This window comes from Bos javanicus, chromosome 14 (assembly GCF_032452875.1).
Source record: "Bos javanicus breed banteng chromosome 14, ARS-OSU_banteng_1.0, whole genome shotgun sequence".
Lineage (NCBI taxonomy): Eukaryota > Metazoa > Chordata > Mammalia > Artiodactyla > Bovidae > Bos > Bos javanicus.
Genome location: NC_083881.1, coordinates 31,829,995 through 31,852,228, shown reverse-complemented (window position 1 = coordinate 31,852,228; position 22,234 = coordinate 31,829,995). Strand labels below are relative to the sequence as shown.

The 22,234-nt window shown below is 40.2% G+C and overlaps 1 protein-coding gene and 1 long non-coding RNA gene across 3 annotated transcripts in view; one reads left to right on the top strand and one right to left on the bottom strand.

Annotated features, from left to right (window-relative positions):
- The window catches only part of CPA6 (carboxypeptidase A6), a 294,614-nt gene that overhangs the window by 130,832 nt on the left and 141,548 nt on the right, over positions 1-22,234 (top strand). For both annotated transcript variants that reach the window (XM_061438927.1, XM_061438926.1), the window contains exon 2: positions 1,534-1,609. In XM_061438927.1, coding sequence (XP_061294911.1) covers positions 1,534-1,609 — 76 coding nt within the window. The remainder of the gene's footprint in view (positions 1-1,533; positions 1,610-22,234) is intronic.
- Positions 1-22,234, bottom strand: part of LOC133260508 (uncharacterized) — a 179,788-nt gene that overhangs the window by 18,396 nt on the left and 139,158 nt on the right. Inside the window, exons 4-5 of the long non-coding RNA XR_009740839.1 lie at positions 5,546-5,644; positions 3,452-4,935 (exon numbers count right to left, since the gene is read on the bottom strand). This is a non-coding gene — a long non-coding RNA (uncharacterized LOC133260508). The remainder of the gene's footprint in view (positions 1-3,451; positions 4,936-5,545; positions 5,645-22,234) is intronic.

Below are 22,234 nucleotides of genomic sequence, written 5' to 3'. Positions count from 1 at the left end.
CCCACAAATCCAAAGTCTCCCTTGGGCTCTGATGTCCTCCATATTCATCTTAACTTAGTCTTTGAGACTGCAATTCATCTAAGTGGTAAAACCATGGAAAAGCTCATAAATTCCATCCTTCTTCTGATACAACTTTGAGGCTGGAGAGAGAAGCTGTGGCTGAACTGCTAGAGTTTTTGTTTTGTGCTTTATATATGTGGTATTGATAACATTCTATTTTGTCTGCAGTCATTGTAAAATGCCATTGAAGATGATGGAAAATACTCATTCTTCTTATACTTCATTTTTCCTTACATTTCCTCTGGAAGCCAATTATTCTCAATGATCTCCTTTATACCAATCTGCTAATAAATATTTAGTAAGTTTCTACTCCATGAAAAACTCATTGAACAGTTGTGGGTTTTTTACTATGATAAATTAATTTTTTTATTGAAGTGTAGTTGATTTACAGTGTGTTAGTTTCAGGTGTACAGCACAGTCATTTGGTTATACATGTATAGTTGTGATTATTATATACTAGCGCTGTGCTTCTCAAGCTCATCATGACAAAATTAGAAAGTGATAATACATGTCTGGCACACCTGGGGGAAAAGTACCACTGCAGAGAGCTCTCTGGTGGAAAGCATGACACCTCTATTCTTCCTAGGCAATTCAGAATCTGTGTAGACTGTTCAGATGTAATTTTAACCGTGGAAAATTTTTAATGGCTGTAAAAATTAATTTTAAGTTTTTATCACTTTCAAAGTGTTGCATAACAAACCATAATGGAAAATAATATGAAAAAGAAAAATATATATACATATATATATATAACTGAATGACAGCTGTACACCAGAAACCAACACAACATTGTACATTAACTATACATCAATAATTTTAAAAAATAAAAATTAAATAACAAAAATTTTATAGCCATTGGTATTTAATGGCCACAAACAATGGGGGCAGGGGGTTCCCTCCAGTTTGGTCTCTCATACCAGTTGGTAAGCTGTGTACTCAAGAAATAAGGTGTCCCTTAGAGGTGGGCTTATCTTTATGTTCTCAATGGGGGAAGAATCCAAATCAGAAATGTTCCACTGTGTATGGATGTCATGGGTCCTCTTATCAAAAGTCACGTTCCTTTTCAGCATAAAGTTAAAAATTTTAAGTAGGCTTTGTTGCTTTTTTTTTTTTTCCTGTCATCGGGAATTTTCCTTCTCAGTGTCTGCTCTGAGATATCACGGAAGTTCTTGTCCTGTTGCCACTGTCACTGTTTTTTTTTTACCTTTCTCTGCTTGAGTGTAAATTTGTAATCTTCAAAAACTGATGAAAAAATAAATTAATAGTTTTAAGACAGAGGGGAAAAAAAGATGAAAACTATCACAGAGTACCAAGAATGCAATAAAATTCCTATAGGCCAGTCTAATATTTTGCTGTTTTTTCTAAATGCAAAGGCAGTTTAAAAAAAAAAAAATATATATATATATATATAGAAATGGCTGTATCTTTATTTTTAAAGGGTATACCTCACCATTTTTTTCCCCTTTATTATAGTGATAAGGTGATAAGACTTACTCCCAATACAGAAGAGGAAGCGTTTGTACTGAAGAAAATATGCCACCAACTGAAGGTAAGCAAGTGTCCACTCATTTGTCATTATGCTCGTATGTGTTTACAAGGCTTTGCTGACTGAGGTTGAATCACTGGACTCATGGGAAAAAATCACTGGACTCTTAGCCATGGGGAAAAAATGCTAAGAGCTAACCTGGAAGTGCCTTGAACGTACAGTTAAGGTTACTCCAAATTGTATATATCTGACCAGTTTTCTATTTACCAGTCTATTTTCCATCTCCCTTAGTAGAATGTAAGCTTCATGAGAGAGCTTGTCTATTTTTGTTTGTTGCTCTGTTCTCAATGAGTGTCTTGAACATTAGAAGCTCAGTAAGGTTTTCTTAACGAATGAGAGAATTTAGTTAGTAATTTTCCAGAGCTTCGCTTCTCCTCCTTGAAATCTTCTTGCTGATTATGTAGACACTTTCCTTCTAATTAAAACTTCAAGCAGACGTGAGCGGAGGAAAATAAGCTAGAAACTCAAGTTAATTAATTTTGCTATGTTTCAGTGAGTCTGATAAGAGGATTCTGTTGGTAAAGGTTGAATGACTTTGATTATTCAATCTTTGATGAATTCTATGGATTTTAGAGTTAGAGGATTTCTCATCTCCCTATTACTATATATAATTCAGTGTTAACTTTAGCTAAAAGGTTATGATGAGAAATGGGGTTGATGGTCTCTTTTCCAAGCCTACAAAGCACAGAAACATCCCATAAAGTTTGTGGTGCTCTAGCTTCATTTTAATGGAAAGCAAAGCGTATTTACCAGGGCAGCTCATTAACCTCAGTGTGGGATAGACAAACAAGTGTCCTAGGACTGGCATACAGTTCTACCTGGAGATGGTGTTAGGGGGATGACAGAGGAAGGATGAATTCGGTAGCTTCTGGAGATATGTATAATTATCAGATTTGGGGTGTTTTATTTTTGGTTTGATGTTTCTCTTTGCCGTCTTCCCTTCAGATACTGACTTTATTTGCAAAGGAAGTTTATTTGAACTTTTATTGATTGCTTGCTTCCTCCTCATCCATGGTTCCTACACAGGCAGTGCCAATTTAAGTTGGAGTCTCATGACAAGGGCTCATGAATGAGGATGCAGGAGTTTATTCCAAACTCTTGTGATTTTCTCCAATACCAACGAGGCTGAGCTTGCCAGGCATTTCCTAAATCTCCTCTCCCCTTCAAAAGAATCCCTGATTCTGGGTACTGACATTGAGCTACCTCTGGTCACATATGATCATCAACCCCATTATAGATTTTTTAGCAGCAATACCTGAACACTCTCTGAACAGTACCCCAGGGACTCAAAAGTTGCAGTGAAACAAAGCAAGGTTCAAATAGAAGCGTCTGTCTCCATTGACGTGTGGTAGACATATCACTCGGAGAAGGCAATGGCACCCCACTCCAGTACTCTTGCCTGGAAAATCCCATGGACAGAGGAGCCTGGTGGGCTGCAGTCCATGGGGTCTCGAAGAGTCGGACACGACTGAGCAACTTCACTTTTACTTTTCCCTTTCCTGCATTGGAAAAGGGAAATGGCAACCCACTCCAGTGTTCTTGCCTGGAGAATCCCAGGGACGGGGGAGCCTGGTGAGCTGCCATCTATGGGGTCACACAGAGTCAGACACGACTGACGCGACTTAGCAGCAGCAGCAGTAACAGACATATCACTAGAAAAGCAAAAGAGCCCCCTTTACATTTTAGTGTGCAGTATTTCAGGGAACAAATATTCTGAACCAAATATTGGGGAAAAAATTGTTCATCAAAGGACTTTTTTCCCCATTTTGTTAATATATTTACCTGGTAGGCCTTATAGAGTTATGAAAATGAAATTGCATAGTTCTATATGTGATAATCACTTACCATTATCAAAAGCAATAGCATTATATCAGTGGGAACTGTGGGAACTCCTCATAAACTCATCAGTCATTGTAGATGAAACCAAAAGATGCTAAGCGCAGACAAGATGGTAGACCCTGATAACAGCACATTCACGTCATGACTTTTGGTACTTAAGAAAAACACAAAATCATATACAGAAGAAATACGTACAGAAAAATACGTTCCTGTATATTGTTTTCATTAGGTCCTTAAGGAAAGGGAGTAAACCAGGGAAGGAAATGATTTGGATGTGAAGGGGCTTAGGGGAAGGGACTGGTGAGGAAAGAGGGGAGCAGAGTGAAGGGGAGGGAGTTGGAGTTAATATTTCAAGTGTTGATGATACTCTGAGTCCATGTCACAGACAATTACATCCGGCCCCTCACGGTCACCATGTGATGGTCACAGTGCTAAGTGCTTTCCAGAATTGCCTCATTTCAACAACACAATGAATTGGGTATTGTTATTACTGCTGTGTTATGACCAACCTAGACAGCATATTAAAAAGCAGAGACATTACTTGGCCAACAAAGGTCCATCTAGTCAAAGCTATGGTTTTTCCAGTGGTCATGTATGGATGTGAGAGTTGGACCATAAAGAAGGCTGAGCACTGAAGAATTGATGCTTTTGAACTGTGGTGTTGGAGAAGACTCTTGAGAGTCCCTTTGACTGCAAGGATATCAAACCAGTCAATCTTGACTGGTTTAAAGGAAATCAATCCTGAATATTCATTGAAAGAACTGATGATGAAGCTGAAGCTCCAATACTTTGGCCACCTGATGCAAAGAACTGACTCACTGGAAAAGACCCTGATGCTGGGAAAGATTGAAGGCAGGAGGAGAAAGGGATGACAGAGGATGAGATGGTTGGATGGCATCACTAACTCGATGGACATGAGTTTGAGCAGGCTCCAGGAGTTGGTGATGGACAGGAAAGCCTGGCATGCTGCAGTCCACGGAGTCGCAAAGAGTTGGAATGACTGAGCAACTGAACTGAACAGACAGAGAAACTGGGAGAGACAGATAGAGGTTGAGGAACTTGCCCAGGTCACAGGGCAGAACTGGAATACACATCTAGGCAGTGCCAAGCCTTCTAGAGCCCAGGTCAGCCCACCTCCTGACTCTAGTCTGTGTTCTCTGATCCTAGTCACAATGGAGAGGATTAAAGCTGAGTCTGCAGGGCAGTGGAGCCTGGTCTCAGAATGTGATCAATATCATGCTCTTACCTACTTTATTCCTTGAGTCAGGGGGTCACCAAGACCACCTCCAGTTTCAGTGATTGCTGGAAGACTCTTACGGCTCAGCCTATAAATTGTTTTATTGGGCTGAAGTTTGAGGCCCGGAGCTTAAATAAATTTCTATCCAAAAATGTCATGTTAACTTGATGTAATTTTTAAATTCATGTGATTTCATCCCGTGATCCTCTTGCACTGCTGAAAATGGCAATTCTGGCCAGGCAGAGAAAGCAGCCTGCAGAGAAGAAAGAATGTGACAGTCTGCCATCCGATGCCCTGTGGAGCTGGCGGGACAGAATTGGGGCCATTGTTAACAGCTCTTCAGCACACCCTGTGCACTGCCTCCACGGAGAGAGAGGAGAGTTTGCCAGAGGCTTTCAGTTGCCTTCTTTCCCTGCAGCATAGTGTGGTGGGCAGAATCCTAAGGTGGCCCCACAATTTCTACCCCATGGTGTACACATCCCGCATAATCCCTCCTCTGAGTGTGTGTGTGGAGAGGCGGGGGCGGGGGGACCTGTTAATACGATAAGATAGTCATTGTCTTGATATATAATGTATTATGTGGCAGAAGGGAGAGTACCAGGGTGGGCCCGACCTAACCAGGCAAGCCTCTTAAAAGCAGAGCGTTTTCCCCAGCTGTTCACAGACGAAGAAGTCAGAGAAGTGCTCCCACTGGCGTAGAATCAAGCTGCTGTGTTGTGAACCGCACATGGGAGCCATGTGATAAGGAGAGTGGCCTCTAGGACATCAGAGCCCTCCCCAGTGATAGGCAGCACGGAGATGGAGATGTCAGTCCCACAACCATTAAGAATTCTGCCACAAGCATACAAGCTTGGAAAACGAACCTGAGGTCCAGATGAAATTCCAGCCCAGCTTGTACCTTGATCTTTGCTTGGGGAAATCTTCAAGAAAAAAATCCAGCCAGCTGCATCTGGACTTTCAACCTATAGAATTGTAAGATGATAAATAGGGATTGTTTTAAGCTGAGCTTGTGGTCATTTGTTCTGCAGCAATAGAAATGAATAAGCACAGTAAGATAACGTTTCTATATCTTGGGCTTTGATGGCTCTTGGTTTAACAGCATATATAAATGCTTTAGAACTTCCAAGGTGGTACTAGTGGTACAGAACTCACCTGCCAATGCAGGAGATGTTAAGAGATGCAAATTCAATCCCCGAGTCAGGAAGATCCCCTGGAGGAGGGCATGGCAACCCACTCCAGTATCCCTGCCTGAGAAATCCCATGGACAGAGGAGCCTGGCGGGCTATGGTTCATAGGGTTGTACAGAGTCAGACCCGACTGAAGTGACTTAGCACATGCACACAGGAATGCTCTAAGTTTCTTTTTCTGTTTTCACTGGCTGTAACCAGGCATTTATGGAAAAATGAAAAACAATTGGAATATGTGCTTAGGCTAAATTCACAATGCCTCATTTGAAACCTGAACAAATGCAAAGTGTGTGTGCAATGCTGAATGGAATCTGAGAAGGTACTGTCAGAGCATAGCTAATTAGACAGAGAACTGCTGTTACAAAGCTGGTTACTTTCCTAATTAAATTTCATGGTTTCGCTGAAGAATTAAAACAAGAAAGTTAAACAGAAAACCATGCCTCCAGAGAACTGGATTGAGAAAGCACCAACCAATTAAATTGTTAATTAAGAGCATAACCATGATTTAAATAAAATTATGATGGAGAGGGGACAGTATGCAGGTGAGTAAAATTAAAGTCTGAACACCATGGTCTGCCTACATTTCCTTGCAAATTCACTGTGCTCTGAAGAAACAAAAATGGCTTTATGTAAGATCACAGACAAAGTTTCTCTTAGAGAATTGACACAGCCTTGGTGAAAGAAAAACTAATGATGTTTGTTTCCAATTTTCTCTTCAGAGATCTGTAGGATAAAAAAACTGCCCTGTGTCTGAAAGTTTATCATTTTTTTCCAACTAAAACATATCCTCAAAAATATTAGTTTTCTTTGAGTGACATATCTAGAGTCATAAATTTCCATGGGGAAAAAGCTGCACTTCATATGAGGCAGGCTTTATCCTTTCTCTCTGCTCAGTTGTGAACTTGGCTGCTGCCTTGCCCAGGTGTGACCTCCCTCCTCAGCTTTGTGCTCTAGTTGACCACTCTCTTCTTTTAATCCTTCTTGGTACCCGCCCAAGTCATGCAGCTGGACCCACAGGAGTCCAGAACACCTGTGGTCCCTAGGAGCTTGCAAGTTCCAACATCCAACTGGACGGTTTAATGGATTAGGGAACTTGTAAGGAAGAAGATAAATGATAGAATTCTTGCTGCAGGAGTTACTTGTTCTGAGTTTCATTAGAAACTGTGCCATTAGAGGATCTCTTAAGCCTTGCTACGAGAGACAGAATTCTAAGATGATCTTTAAGATTTTTAGCCCTGGTATATACACACCTTCTCCCAGCTATTCCATCAAACACTAATCTAGGCACTGCTTTTAAAGGATTTTGCAAATGTAAGTAGGGTACCAAGCCAGTTGATCTTAAAGTAGGGAGATTGCTCAGGTGGGCCTGACCTAATCAGATGAAGACTTTAAAAACAGAGTGCTTTCCCCCACATGATTGCAAAAGAGGAAATCAGAAAGACTCCTGATGGCCTGGAGGAAACAGGAGAGCCGCCACGTAGCAAGGAACTGCAGGAGGTCTCTAGTTTTTGACAGTTGACTAGAAGGAAAACAGGGACCTCAGTCCTACAACCACAGTGAAGTAAATTTTACCATCAACTGGTGAGAACGTAAGAGGATCCTGAACCCCAGATGAGACTCCATTTTAAGCTGGCACCTTAATTGCAGCCCTGTGACACCCTAAGCAGAAAGCCAAGCCACTTCTGACCTACAGAAATGGTAAAGTAAAAAACTGCACCACTAAATTTATGGTAACTTAGCAATAAAAATCTAATAGGATAACCTCAAACAGCCGGTGACTCAGTAAGTTAGCTGATGATACACACAAGCATTTTGAATGATATTGAAAGATAAATGTGAAGAAGAGACCAAAACTTTAATCTGTCAAAATGTTTGGGGCAGGAAATAGCATTTACATTTTTCTGTTAAAGGCTTTGTAAAGCAATGAAGCAACTTTGCTTTTGCTTTCTCTGGCATGATTTTTGAAAGAAAGCTTCTTATAATCCAGGCAGGATGTTCAAATGCAGTTATGGATTACATTTCAGGAATACAAATTTCAGAGGTGGTATGCAGTTTTTTCCTCCCTTTGTGTGGCTATTGGTAATTAGTAAACTCAATAACAGAAACATTAAGAGAAATGATACAATCTGTGGGAAAGACAGGAATACGTTGGAAACATTCTTTCAAAAGTAAAAAAAAAAAAAAAATCCTACAGTATTCTTATTCTGATTACCCTGCTCCTTCATTTAATTTACTCAAGTTGACAACATGACCATGGACTAATGCTACTGTATTTTTAAATTTATTTTTAATTGGATGACATTTGCTTTACAATGTTGTGTTGGTTTCTGTTGTACAACAACGTGAATCAGTCATAAGTGTGCGTGTGTGTGTATCCCCTCTCTCTTCAACCTCCTTCCTGCCCCACCCCCATCCCACCTCTCTAGGTTGTCACAGAGCACTGGGTTGAGCTCCCTGTGTTATGGAGTAACTTTCCATTAGTTATCTATATTACACATGGTAATGCATATGTTTCAAAGCTACTATCTCAATCGAACTCACCCTTTCCTTCCCCCACTGTGTCTACAAGTCTTGTCTCTATGTATGCATATCTACTGCTGCCCTCCAAATAGATTCATAAATACCATTTTTCTAGATTCCATATAAATGCACTAATATATGATATTTGTTTTACTTTATGACTTACTTCACTGGGTATAACAGGCTCTAGGTTCATCCAACTCAGTTCAACTGACTCAAACTTGTTTCTTTTTATGGCTGAGTAATATTCCATTGTATATATGTACCATATCTTCCTTATCCATTTGTCCATTGATGGACATATGGGTCGTTTCCACATCCTAGCTATTTTAAATAGTGCTGCAATGAACATTGGAGCACATGTGTCTTTTTCAGTTCTGGTTTCCTCAAGGATAGGCCCAGTAGTGGGATTGCTGAGTGATATGATAGTTTTATTCCTAGTTTTTAAAGGAATCTCCATACTGTTCTCCATAGTGGCTGTATCGATTTACATTTCCACCAACGGTGCAAGAGGATTGCACACATCCTCTCCAGGGCTTATTCTTTGTAGATTTTTTGACGATGGCCATTCTGACTGGTATGAGGTGATACCTCATTGTAGTTTTGATTTGTATTTTTCTAACAATGAGTGATGTTGAGCATCTTTTCATGTGTTTACTGGCCATCTGTAAGTCTTCTTTGGAGAAATGTCTGTTTAGGTCTTCTGTCTCTTTTTTGATTGGGTTGTTTTTCTGATATTGAACTGTGTGAATGGCTTGTATATTTTGGAAATTAATCCTTTATCACTTGCTTCATTTGCAATTATTTTCTCCCTTTCTGAAGATCATCTTTCCATCTTGTTTATAGTTTCCTTTGCTTTGCAAAAGCTTTTAAGTTTAAGTTCCATTTGTTAATTTTTATTTTTATTTCCCTTATTTTAGAAGGTGGAATACCACTGTATTTTAAGTTTACCATGTTTCTTTTCTGTTTGTAAGACTTCTTAGTTTTGATCTTTAAACAACCTGTTCTGAGATGAGTTTTTAAACTTTAAAAGTAGTTGCTCTTGTTGGATGATAGTAATCGTTATTCCTAAAGTGCTTGAAACTGGACAGCTCAAGCGGCCAGATCCAGCGCAATCTCCCATAGAAGGTGATCTCCACTGGGCTCATTCTTCTACCTACCATCACTCTCATGGCTAGGGATTGGCTGTAGGCTGGAATGACAGGACATCTGGACCATGTGTCTCTTAGTCTAGGTAGCTAGTCTGGATGTCATGGGGATCTGAAAGCAAACTTACAAATCTTCTTAAACCCAGTTCAAAACTCAGGACTTCTTCCACATTCCATCAGCCAAAGGAAGTCAAATAGCCAATCCAGACTCAAGGTACAACAGACTCCAGTTCTTGATTAGATGATTTCAAGGTGTGAACTGTGGGCTTTTGGGTGGCGCTAGTGGTAAAGAACCTGTCTACCAATGCAGGAGACATATGAGACTCAGGTTCAATCCCTGGGTTGGGAAGATTCCCTGGAGAAAGGGAATGGCAACCCACTATAGTATTCTTGGCTGGAGAATCCCATGGACAGAGGAGCCTGGTGGGTTACAATTCATGGGATCACAAAGAGTCGGACATGACTGAAGTGATGTATGCATGTAAGGTGTGAATACAGACATGAGAAAAATGTGTGGTCATTTTTATAAGCAACCTCAGACCCCACACATACATATCCTTTCCAGTCTGCACCAAATACGAAGTGAAAGATGACAGCCCCTACCTTGTCTATAGTCTCGCTGCCACTACCTTGATTCTGGCCTTACGGTCTCTAGCCTGGTTTGCACTCATCTCCCAAACTGCCTTCCCATCACTCACTTATGACTTCAATTTGTTCCCGATAGTGTAGTCAAGGTGATCTTTCTGAACTGAAAACTGACCATGTCATATCTCTACTTAAAGCTTTTGAAGTGTTCCCCATTGTCAAAACTGGAAAAGACCCTGATGCTGGGAAAGATTGAGGAGGAGAACGGGGTGACAGAGGATGAGATGGTTAGATGGCATCACTGACTCAATGGACATGAGTCTGAGCAAACTCTGGGAGTTGGTGATGGACAGGGAAGTCTGGCATGCTGCAGTTTATGGGGTCGCAAAGAGTCAGACAAGACTGAGCAACTGAACAACAACTCATTGTCAGTAGCAGTATTTCTAGTCCAGGCTGTACACTGAGTCTTCTTGAAAGCTGGTATCTGGCCCCCACACCTGCCAGAAGTTCAGATTCAATTCTGATAACCAAGGCTCAAATTCCAGATGAACCTTGGTTATTATAGTGTTTTGAAAAGTTCCTTAGGTGCCTTCACAGGTGGTAAGGAGAATCAAGCACTGGCCAAGGGTATAAACTTCAAACTCTTTGGCATGACACACAGATCCCTTGAAAACCCCACCCGGCCTGCCTCTTAAGCATTTCTCATCATCCATTTTGTCCTTGGCTCAGTGCTCAGAACCCTTGCTGTACTGACCTGTCATTTCTCTCTGAGGGGCTTTTTCTAAGCTATTCCTCTTATCTAGAATGCTCTTCTCCTCTTTGTCCTACTCATAAACATCACACACCTCTGAAGATTAGGCTAACACTTAGGGTTCTCCTTGAATTCTGTCCCTCTACAGACAGTATATCTGGGCATCTATGTCACTTTGTACTTAACCAACATCTTCCCTCCCCCAGTCCATCCCCAGTGCAACAAGTTGCTTACAGATCTGCAATTTAGTAGATCCCTGAATTTCAGTCAGTGCGTTTAACTCCTGGGTTGGGAAGATCCTGGTTGGAGAAGAAAATGGCAACCACTCCAGTATTCTTCCCTGGAGAATCCCATGGACAGAGGAGCCTGGCAGGCTCCAGTCTGTGGGGTCACAGAAGTTGGGCACGACTGAGTATCTAAGCACACACACACAGGGAGGCATTGACGGGAGAGAAATAAGTGAGTCTTCCATTGGTGCTAAAGAAGTGCATAGCCAGGCACGCACTCCTAGGAACGCAGCCCAGCCAAAACATACAAGAGACCATTACTCCTTCCAGACCCACCTTTTGGGCTTCACTTTTTTTTCCTGTCCTTTGTAAATCACCCTTTGTATTTATTCTTATAATTTCACCCCCAAAATAATAAGAATTGAAGGGTGTGATTTTTGCTTTGTCAAATGTGAATTTATTTCTGCTTTTAAAGAACATGAACATGGGATCAAGGATGTGGGAATAGATGAAGTTCCTTTTTAAGGGCAGAGATGAAGCTTCTTAGTGGCTGAGAGCTTTCCAACCAAATGTATAGACTACACTTTGGTGCCATTTCCTAGACCCATGAACTTACAATAGCCTATTCATCAGCCACAAAGACTTTGCTTGGTTTTAGAAGTTTCCTGTTTTCTAGTATATTTTTTTCTCTAGTTACATAAATGTCGAGTGATTTCCCCTGCCTTACATGGTTTTAGAGATCATTTTCGGTGAGAAAGACGGAACCCCATTTTAAAGAAATGGGCACCAGCATATAAATGAGTACCAGTGACTCAAAGGAGTGGACCATGACCATCCAAACACATGTATTAAATATTTAACCATGTGAGGTCTTATACAGGTCAGTTGGGGAAAGCAGTTAGCATGGTGATGAATGAGAGTATAACCCTTGGAGATAGACTTCCTGGGTTCATATCTAGGCTCTTTCATGTTGTATGTGCGCATGCTCAGTCATGTCCGACTCTGTGACCCCATGGACTGTAGCCCACCCGGCTCCTCTGTCCATGAGATTTCCCAGGCAAGAATACTGGAGTAGGTTGCCATTTCCTTCTCCAGGGGATCTTCCCGACCCAGGGACTGAACCGATGTCTCCTGCATCTCCTGCATCAGCAGACAGTTTCTTTACCACTGAGCCATCTGGGAAGCCCCTTTCGTGTTGTATGTGTCAGCAAATTATCTGATTTATCTGTGCCCCTACTTCCTAACCTGTAATGTAGGACATTTTAGAAAAAGTTGATTATTTGCACACTTGGGTTACCCTATAGCTGGCACATGTATTAATATATTTGTATACTTCAGTTATTTTTGACATGCTGTGTCTCCCTCAGTAGACTGAGAACCTTCTGAGAGCAGAGAGTACTTGCCATTCTTCTTTGGGTGGAATCAATGTCTGACACTCCCTAATACTTGGCTGTAGTAAACACTCAACAAACCTTGTAGGAATAAACAGATGTCATTCATTCATCTACTTGCCTATGATTATAATGCAAGCAACTCTAACTTGGATTCTAATTAAGAACATAAGTATGACTGAATATATTTTAAACAGGATCCAAAAGATTATCATCATAGATCATCTTTTGGATAGAATGATGGGTTAAAGGGAGTATCAAGAAATAGGCAAAGGTGTGAGGTAAAGGAAATTATCTGTCTCTTCAATTACAAAGGAAGTTTGATGAAGGAAGTAGGATGTCTCTAAAAGCTTGATGTAAGTTTTCTGAGAGAATCATCTTTAAGTTCTGCCACTTTCTGCTAGAGTCTCAGGTCACGTTAGAATTTTGCCTTCAGGCGTTGACTCACTCAGTGACTGCAATAATGGTAATAGCCAGAAATACTTCAATTTGAAAATCAGATTTCAGGTGTTCTCGGAGTCTATTTGTTCTGTTTAATCAAAAGTGTCTGTATCTCTTTAAGGTGCTGACATCCTTGATGAGCTTGATGAACAAATCCATGCCTTTCTTATAACCTAAAAACAGTTATTAGGGATGCCTATGTGGCAGTTCTCTGTGCCCTAAAGAAATTCAGAGCAGCTTCTGCATATTCATCAGCCACAAAGATTTGAGTTGATTAAAGACATTTCCTGTTTTCTACCATTTTGTTTTCATAGCTGTGTAACTGTGGAGTGATTGAAATTCCCATGGTCCCACAGATATATCTCTTAGATCTTTTCCTGATAATTGCATTTGCTTTGAGGCTATCTGATCATGAGTGTTCTTCTGTTCTCTCACATTTTAGTCACATTTTGAAAGTGGACTGTGATCTGGGCGGAGACTCAGCCTCAGATTTTTGAGAAAGAAGAAAGGAGATGGTTCAGAGGGCACAATCATGATCTCACAAGGAGAAGATATTGACCCAGTGCAGGGCTCAGTGATCTTTAAGAAGTCACATGTCTTGTTTGTTCACCCCCTTAGAGAGAGAACGTTGGGATCACAGGCAAAAGACATCTCTGTGTTGGTGGACAAGTCTGAGCCTGGCGGTGATCCGATGAGGGAGCAAGCCCTGGGCTCTCAGGAAGGAGTGACTAGATGCGAGGATAAACAACAGAAGGGCAGGATGTATTCTTCTCTCATTCAGTAGTCCCACCCTTCCTTGTCCTAAAACCTCAGTCACCACATCAGGAGTCTGGCTTAGAATAGACAGTCCATTGGTTTAGTCAACAAGATCAGCCAAGGTCCAGTCAGAAACCACACTAATAATTTGAACAGAAAAATTTTATGTAAAGTATTGTGTTGGCCAAAATGTTCATTCTATCAGATGTTATGGGAAAATCAAAGGAGATTTTTGGCCAACCCAATAGTATTAACTTAGTAAAGGATGACTAACTACTAAAAGGCATAAGAGAGCAAATACAAGGGCAGAGAGTACTGCACTTGGGCTCTCTACCCCTGGGATAGGAAGGAAACCGACGAAGGGACTAAGAACTTGACAGTGTTTTTCACCATCCTCAACCCCAAGGCAGAGATTCAGTCCTCCCTGGAGTCAGTGGCTCACCGACAGGTGGAGAAATGAGCCAGGATACCTGCAGGCCAGAGCTGGTCCAAAGGAAACTGTTAGCTGTGGGGTCCAAAAACCCGACAGAGTAAGTGCAACTCAGACTCACATGAGTCAAGTTGGGTGGCTCAGACAGTAAAGAATCTGCCTGCAGCGCAGAACTGGTTCAGTCCTCGGGTTGGGAAGATCCCCTGGAGAAGGAAATGGCAACCCACTCCAGTATTCTTGCCTGGAAAACACATGGACAGAGGAGCTTGGCAGGCTGCAGTCCATGGGGTCACAAATAGTCGGACACAACTGAGCAACATACACACACACACACAGACACGACTCACAGATGCCACCGAAAGCATGGGAGGGAAGAAAGCACGTGGGAACCAGAAGAGGCTCCTTCCTCTGCTGTATCTCTGCAGCCCTCTCCTGACAAAGCCTGCACTGACCAGCCATCAGAGGAGACATGTTTGCAGGGCCCAGCTTGAGTATCACAAAGCAGGACAAAAAGAGGGTGGACTTGCAGTTAAAAGGCAGTATATTCATAGCACAGCACCTTTGCTTTAGCTCCAGAGATATGGTAGTTAACAAGATAAATTAAGGTCTTTATTCTCACTAACCTTATCATCTGAAGAGAAATAGAAGTAAAAAGGTCATGGCAGGGAGTAGCTATTAAAATGTTAGTTACTCAGTTGTGTCTGACTCTTTGTGACCCCATGTACTGTAACCTGTCAGGCTCCTCTGTCTATGGGATTTTCCAGGCAAGAATACTGGAGGGGGTTGCCATTTCCTCCTCCAGGGGATCTTCCCAACCCAAGAATTGAACCCAGGTCTCCTTCACTGCAGGCAGAGTCTTTACCATCTGAGCCACCAGGGAAGCCGTATTAAAGGATGACTTTGAATCCCTCCACCCACCAAAAAAAGAGAGAGAAGGGATTTAACAGTTCTTCACTTACTATGTGCCAAACATTCTAAGTATCAAATATTTATCATGTAATCGCTGCAATTTAAAGATTGGGATTATTATCCCAGTTTTTAGATAAAAAAAAAAAATGGAGTCATCCTGCATCCATTTCACAAAAGACTTTTTTAATTTAAAGGAGTTCCTTTTGAACATGATTTCAGGAGGTTTCATCTGAAATCTTGATCAGGTTTGGAAAAAAACTTTTGCTGAGATTATTCGAGCGGCCAGCTGAGAGCACGAAAGAACACCGAGATGTGGATGTGCTAAAAGGAGGAGTCTGGATGGAAGGAACTGGGGGCTTGCCACGGACCAACCTGGCTCCCTTCACAATATTATCCAGAAGCGCTGACGGCCTGGCCAGTGAGCCATCTCTCCTGCCGTCCCCAGCAACAAGCCTGCTTCTTTATTTATTGATTAATAATGTGTTCAAACCACGGCAGCACATTTTATTTTAGTATATCTAAATAATTGACATCAAACATTAAAAAATTATTTTTCTACTATGACTATGTGAATAAGGGAGAAGCAGCTAAGAGACCGGAGGAGAAATAGTGGCAGCAAATGAAGTCTTTCTATTTTAGCAAATGTGAAGTTGACTCTACGTATCACAGATCTTATTTATTATATGTATTTCAAAAATATCAGGCAAAACAATTTATAGACTATGAAACAAACACTAATTTTGGCATAACAATCTCTTGGGGTCACCTGATCTCTTTTAAGAGTATCAGAGCCCTTAATGGTCAAGAGATCAATTGATCAGAGTTGATCAAGATAAATGATGTATACTAAAGGTTGACTTTCACAGGACTAAGGATATTACCTAGGATAATTTATTTCTCCATAAATTATACAAATGACATCTATATCATACAATTATAAGTAGATTCCATCTCAGATAAGGAATGTAAGAAACATAGCCGTAAAAGTTAATTCTCTGAAGAATAATATCTAGCCTCATTCTCTTCATCAAACCTATGCTTATGGTCTCCATAAAATGTCCAGGAAGCTGGGATTATAATCAGAATTCCAGATAACTGTAATTAAATAGTAGATGGTAAAGAATCTGCCTACCAATGCAGGAAACTCAAGAGATGTAATTTCGATCCTGGGTCAGGAAGATCCCCTGGAGTGGGAAGTGGCAACCTACTCCAGTTTTCTTGCCTGGAAAGTTCCATGGACAGAGGAGCCTGGCAGGCAACAGTCCATGGGGTTGCACAGAGTCGGACATGACTGAGCAACTGAGCACTCAGAAACACAAAGCCAGAGTTATCTTAAGGACAAATGCAGAGTATGCTTACAAACTTTTAGACTATATCACACATAAGGGAAAAAAATCAAAGACCATAGTGAAACATGAGTTTATCACTAACAAGCAATGTAGAATTAAACGTCTGTAAGTTGATGTGCCTATTAGGGTGCAAGGCTGACTGTCCTTCAGTTTCTAGTCTCCTCTCTTATGATAAGAGTCAGTCTTCCCTGGTTGAGGAAACTCCTAGGGAAGAGAGTTATGACTGTTGACAGGAATGGTTTTTTTTTGAGAATGTGTTAATATTTTTAGGCAGATAAGGAAAATAAAAAAGTTTCTCCCTGCATTTGCTGTTTTCAAGTGCTTAAGGCTTAAAATAATCAAAATACCAAAGCAGCACCCCTGAAAGTGGCTTGTCCTGAACTCCTCATATTTTGGGATGGCATATTCTTTTTTAAATAGTTATTCAATTATTTGGCTGCACTGGGTCTTAGTTATGGCATGTGGGATCTAGTTCCCTGACCAGGGATCAAACCCTGGCCCCTTGCACTGGGAACATGGAGTCTTAGCCAGACCACCCTGGGTTGTATATTCTCCCCTTCAGCATCATCACAGCTAATACTGAAGGTGGTACAACAGAGTGCTATCTTAAACAAAAATATATGGCATTAGCTTAGCAACTGGGCAGTAGATGGAAGGAACCTAGACATCACCATCTGGAGAGAGAAAGACCAATGTTATACAATAACATTTAAACTATCAGCTAAACTTGGAAGGCTGTCCCCAAAAAAGTACTTATTGATCCAGCTTCCCTGGTGGCTCAGACAGTAAAGAATCTGCCTGCAATGCAGGAGACCTGGGTTCGATCCCTGGGTCGGGAAGTTTCCCTGGAGAAAGGAATGGCAACCCGCTCCAGTATTCTTACCTGGGAAATCCCAGGACAGAGAAGCCTGGCAGCCTACCATCCATGGGGTGGCAAAGAGTTGGACACAACTGAGTGACTTTTACATTGATCCTATAGCTCTAAGGAAAGTAGTTGCAAATATCCAGAATATTAACATGCATTGGTTCTTTTCTTTGTTTACAGAAAGGTATCACAAGGAGCTGAATTCAGGCAGGAACTGACCAGTTTACAAACAGAAATGAAAAGGAATTGGGGGAATAAAAAGGCAAGAAAAATGCTTCTAAATTCTAAACAGAGGAAAATAAAACTGAAAGAGCTTTTCAGAAAAAAGGCTTCATTAAGATTTCTCAGATTTGCAAAGTGACTTTTTTTTAAAGGTTTTTTTTTTTTTTTTTTTTTTAATTTGGACCATTTTTAAAGTCTTTATTGAATTTGTTATAGTATCACTTCTGTTTTATGTTTTGGTTTTTTGGCCCCAAGGCAGTGGGATCTTAGTCCCTGCCCTGGGATCAGACCTCCACCCCCTGCATTGGAAGGCCAAGTCTTAACCACTGGACTGCCAGGGAAGTTCCTGCAAAGTGACTTAGATCGAGTTCTTTTTCTACCTTTCCACTTCAGCCTACTTTTTCCAATACCCTCAAAGTGGCTCCCATTGAGTTAGGGAGCGGGGACAGTGACCAGGACTAGGAAGCCAAAAATTATAATAAGATTTGAGAATTATGTTTAGATTCAGGATTTGGTTACGGAATCTAGTTTCTGAGAGATAGCCCAAAATATCATAGACCTGATCCAAAAAAATGTTTAAAAAAATATTAATATCAAATGGTCATATTTGTTGGGCAAAAGTAAAGCAGGAAGAACACTGAAAGACATGTAGTGTAATTTTAAATAGAATGGTCAGAAAGACATCATTAAAAAGATGGCCTTTGAGCAAAGGTTTAAAGGAAGTAAGGGTGAGTTTTACTCCTACACCTTTGGGAATACCCACCCCTTTCATATTTACCTGTCAAAAGGACCATCCTGGATGCTAACTCATGAGAAGCTTTTGCCAACTGCCATGACTAGATGCATGCATTCTCCTTGAGCCCATGAAGAACTCTGTTATTCTCTCATACAATCTGTCCTCACATTCTTGTTTTCTTACACGTGTTCTCATTCACTTGTGAGTATAGGAGAATGACACACCCAACTTAATAAGAATAACCTAAGGTTAATAAATTGTAGCTCTCTTTTCCTTAACCCCACACAACCTCCATCACCTCTCCATGTATTTTGATATTGATGATTGACATTTCTCAACATGCTTTTACCCTTTCCAACCAAACTGCTGTTTATACACCCATTCCACACAAATACTACCTTTCCCTGCCTCATATACAAAGAATGTTCTTCCCAGGTGGCTCACTGGGAAAGAATTTGCCTGCCAATGGAGGAGACATGGGTTTGATCCCTGGGTTGGGAAGATCCCCTGAAGGAGGAAATGGCAACCCATCCCAGTATTTGTGCCTGGGAAATCCATGGACAGAGGAGCCGGGCAGGCTGTTGTCCATGAGGTCACAGAGTCAGCCAGGACTAAGTGACTGAGTACATACACATATAAAAAGGACACGCGTTTTTAGGAATGTATACTATGTTTGTTAATACAAAGGATGAAAAATGTTAAGGACACCCACAGGCTTAACTTGAGTCAAGGGGACAGAATGGTATATAGGCAAAAAGAGACAGACTTACAATAAGACAGTGTGAAGGCAAAAGCAGAGCAAAACAAAGCAATTACAGAATTTAGGTTCAATTTAATCTGAGGTTAACAGGAAGGCTTTAGAGAGAAGATAATGCTTAGCGATTCAAGTCCTTGCTTATTCTCAAAGGAAAAAGGGTAGAGGGAAAAAATCTCACTTGCCTGGGAATCATTTGCAGACAGTCTCACTGAATATACACCACCAGTAACTCCAGATTGTCTGAAAGGAAACTTAGTAAATACTGACTACAGATCTGAATGTTTCCAATACTCTTCAAAGAATCTCTAATTATTTATTTAATGCTGTTTAACAAAAATTCATGGACATGCTTTAGCAGCTGTCAGTTTCATTCAGGATCCATTTTGAAACTGACAGAGGCTTTCTTTCTTTTAATAACAACCTCATTCCTCTTGGAAAACCATAATCCTGAAAGAAGTATGTTAAAGTACAGGACAAACTCTTTCAAGAATAAATAAGTTTGTAGTTTAAATTTGAATGGATTTCTAAATGTTTCTTCTCAAGGAATTTTGTAAGAATAATTGCTAAAATTAAAACAGCTCAGGGACAAATCCTGCACCCATCTCTGCCTGGGAGGTAAAGAGTACCTGCATATAATTGCAAGCTCAAAGTGAGCCTCTGTACTTAAACGCAAACATTTAAGGAATGCAGTTCTTGTACATACAGAAGGATATTTCGTAGAAAGAGAATGATCCTTGGAAATAAAAGTATTTTGTATGAGGATATAATAGACAAAACTCAGACCAAACCTCTAAAATAGAAACATACCTCTTTTCTAGGACAGAAACACAGAGATCCATTTTGGGTCACATTTAATTTCTTGCTTATAATGAGAACATTAACTTTATTTTTTTAAAGACTAGAAAGCTTATAAAATTCTTATATGAACTTCATGAGAGTATATAATTCTTATATAACACTTTGCTATCAAGGGATTCCAAACTCTTTATAAAATGTTAGTTGGTTTAATTATCACAGTTCCCAAGCAGGTAAAGAAGTGACAAGTGGTATGTGTGATGGTCTTTATCTCATTTTCTACTGTGAGTCATGGTTACTCTTGAAGCAGAAATGGAGCCATACTTTCCTAATATGCAGTTGATCTGACTCATTCTACCTCCCCCTGAGTTGGGTGGTTATGTTCCAGTTTTGCTGTTATTTCTATTTCACTAAGGTCTCGCAATGGAGTGTCATAGTCTATGCCTCCATGTTGGATTTGATGAGATGAAGGCAAGTAAAAGCTTTTTAGAAGATAACCAGCTTTGTTCTGTTTTATGGGCAGTTATAGCTTCAGAGTACTAGGTCTCAGTACACGATGAATTCTTCTTTGTTGTGACATATGTAGGGTTCAAATGTTCATTAGAAGTTGGATTTTTTTTAATGTAAAACACAATACATATAGTGTTCAAAATTCAAAATATTTAGAGGAGACACAATGAAAATAAATCCTCTCCTACCTCTCTTACCATAAGATTCTTCCCACAGAGGCAACCAGTGTTAGCAGTTTCTTACAGAGATATTCAACACAAATCCAGGAAGGGAGGTAGCAGGGGAAGGGATAGATAAAGATATTCCATAAATTATAACAGACCTATACACATTGTTCTACTAGGCACTTTCTTCACTTAAGATATCTTAGCAATCATTCCATAACAAAATAAAAAATGCTCCCATATTCTTTTTTTGTAGCTCTGTAGTTTTCATTGTGTCAACATACCAAACTGTCTTTAACCAGTCTTTCACAGATGATGTTAAGATTGATTCCAATACTGTGCTATTATGAACATTGTCACAATGAAGGACCTGATAGGAAATTCATTTCCCACATTTACCAGTAGGATAATTTCTCAGAAATGGAATTACTGGGTCAAAGAGCATATATACTTTCATTTATAGATATTTTTCAAATTGTTCACTGAGAATTTATCAATTCACACTCCCACCAGAAATGTCTAAGAATTTCTATTTCTCTACATCCATGGCAACATAGTGTTCAGTCAAATTATATATAGACTAAATAATGAGTTCCCAATTCTTAAAGGAAATACTTGATACATCAAAGGCTATCTTATGTTTCCACAGGCCCACACACTTAAAATAACTTGTGTACTTATTTTCAAAAAAAAGTTTTTGAAAAATTTTAACTTGAGGTAAAATTGCTTATAAGTACAGCTCTACCCCATGCACTATGACCATTGTTGTCGTTCAGTCGCTCAGTCGTGTCTGACTCTTTGCAACCCCATGGACTGCAGCATGCCAGGCTTCCCTGTCCTTCACTATCTCGAGGAGTTTGCTCAACCTCATGTCCATTGAATCAATGATGCCATCCAACCATCTCATCCTCTGTCACCCCTTCTCCTCCTGCCCTCAGTCTTTCCCAGCATCAGGGTCTTTTCCAGTGAGTCGGCTCTTGACATCAGGTGGCCAAAGTATTGGAGCTTCAGCTTCAGTACTTCCAATAAATATTCAGGGTTGATTTCCTATAAGATAGACTGGTTTGATCTTGCAGTCTAAGGGACTCTCAAGAGTCTTCTCCAGCACCACAGTTCAAAAGCATCAATTCTATGAACATAGCTTTGCTGAAACAATTTTGTGTGTCAGATTTCTAAACCTTAACAAGCTAACAAGTTGTTTCAATAAATATCTGATAGAAAACATTTCTAGTACTATTGAAGATTCTGAACAATATATTGGAGCCTCTTATACTGTAATGTGGTCACTTTCAGGGAAATGTGGACGCCTGAATCTAGTGAAAAGTAGAAAATACTATTTCATATATGGTATTTAAAGTATGTATCTGTAGTACAGGGTAGGCATTTTAAAATATGCATGGGTTAGGATTTGTGATATTACAAGCTGAATTGCAGTGAAGTTCTGCCAAGTGAGAAGTTGTTTTTATGAGATGTTTAAATGTATGTTGCATGTTCCAACAGAGCTAGCCTGCTGTATACTATACATTATGTATATAGCATTTGCAGAGATATAATCAAAATGTCTAATATTCCAAATGTGGACTTGTACTCAACCATAAATTATGTTACAGATATCTTGTAATAGCTCTCTCCATTTACAATTACAGGAAATTCTCAAGATTTTATTATACACATGTATGGACAGGTATGCCCCCAGAGCCTTGCTGTTTTACGCAGAAACTAGTGTTTGACAAAGCTCTAAAGTATCAGACCTTGATAAGTAATGTAAAAATACTTGATTAATACTGTAATATCAACAAAAGTTTACTA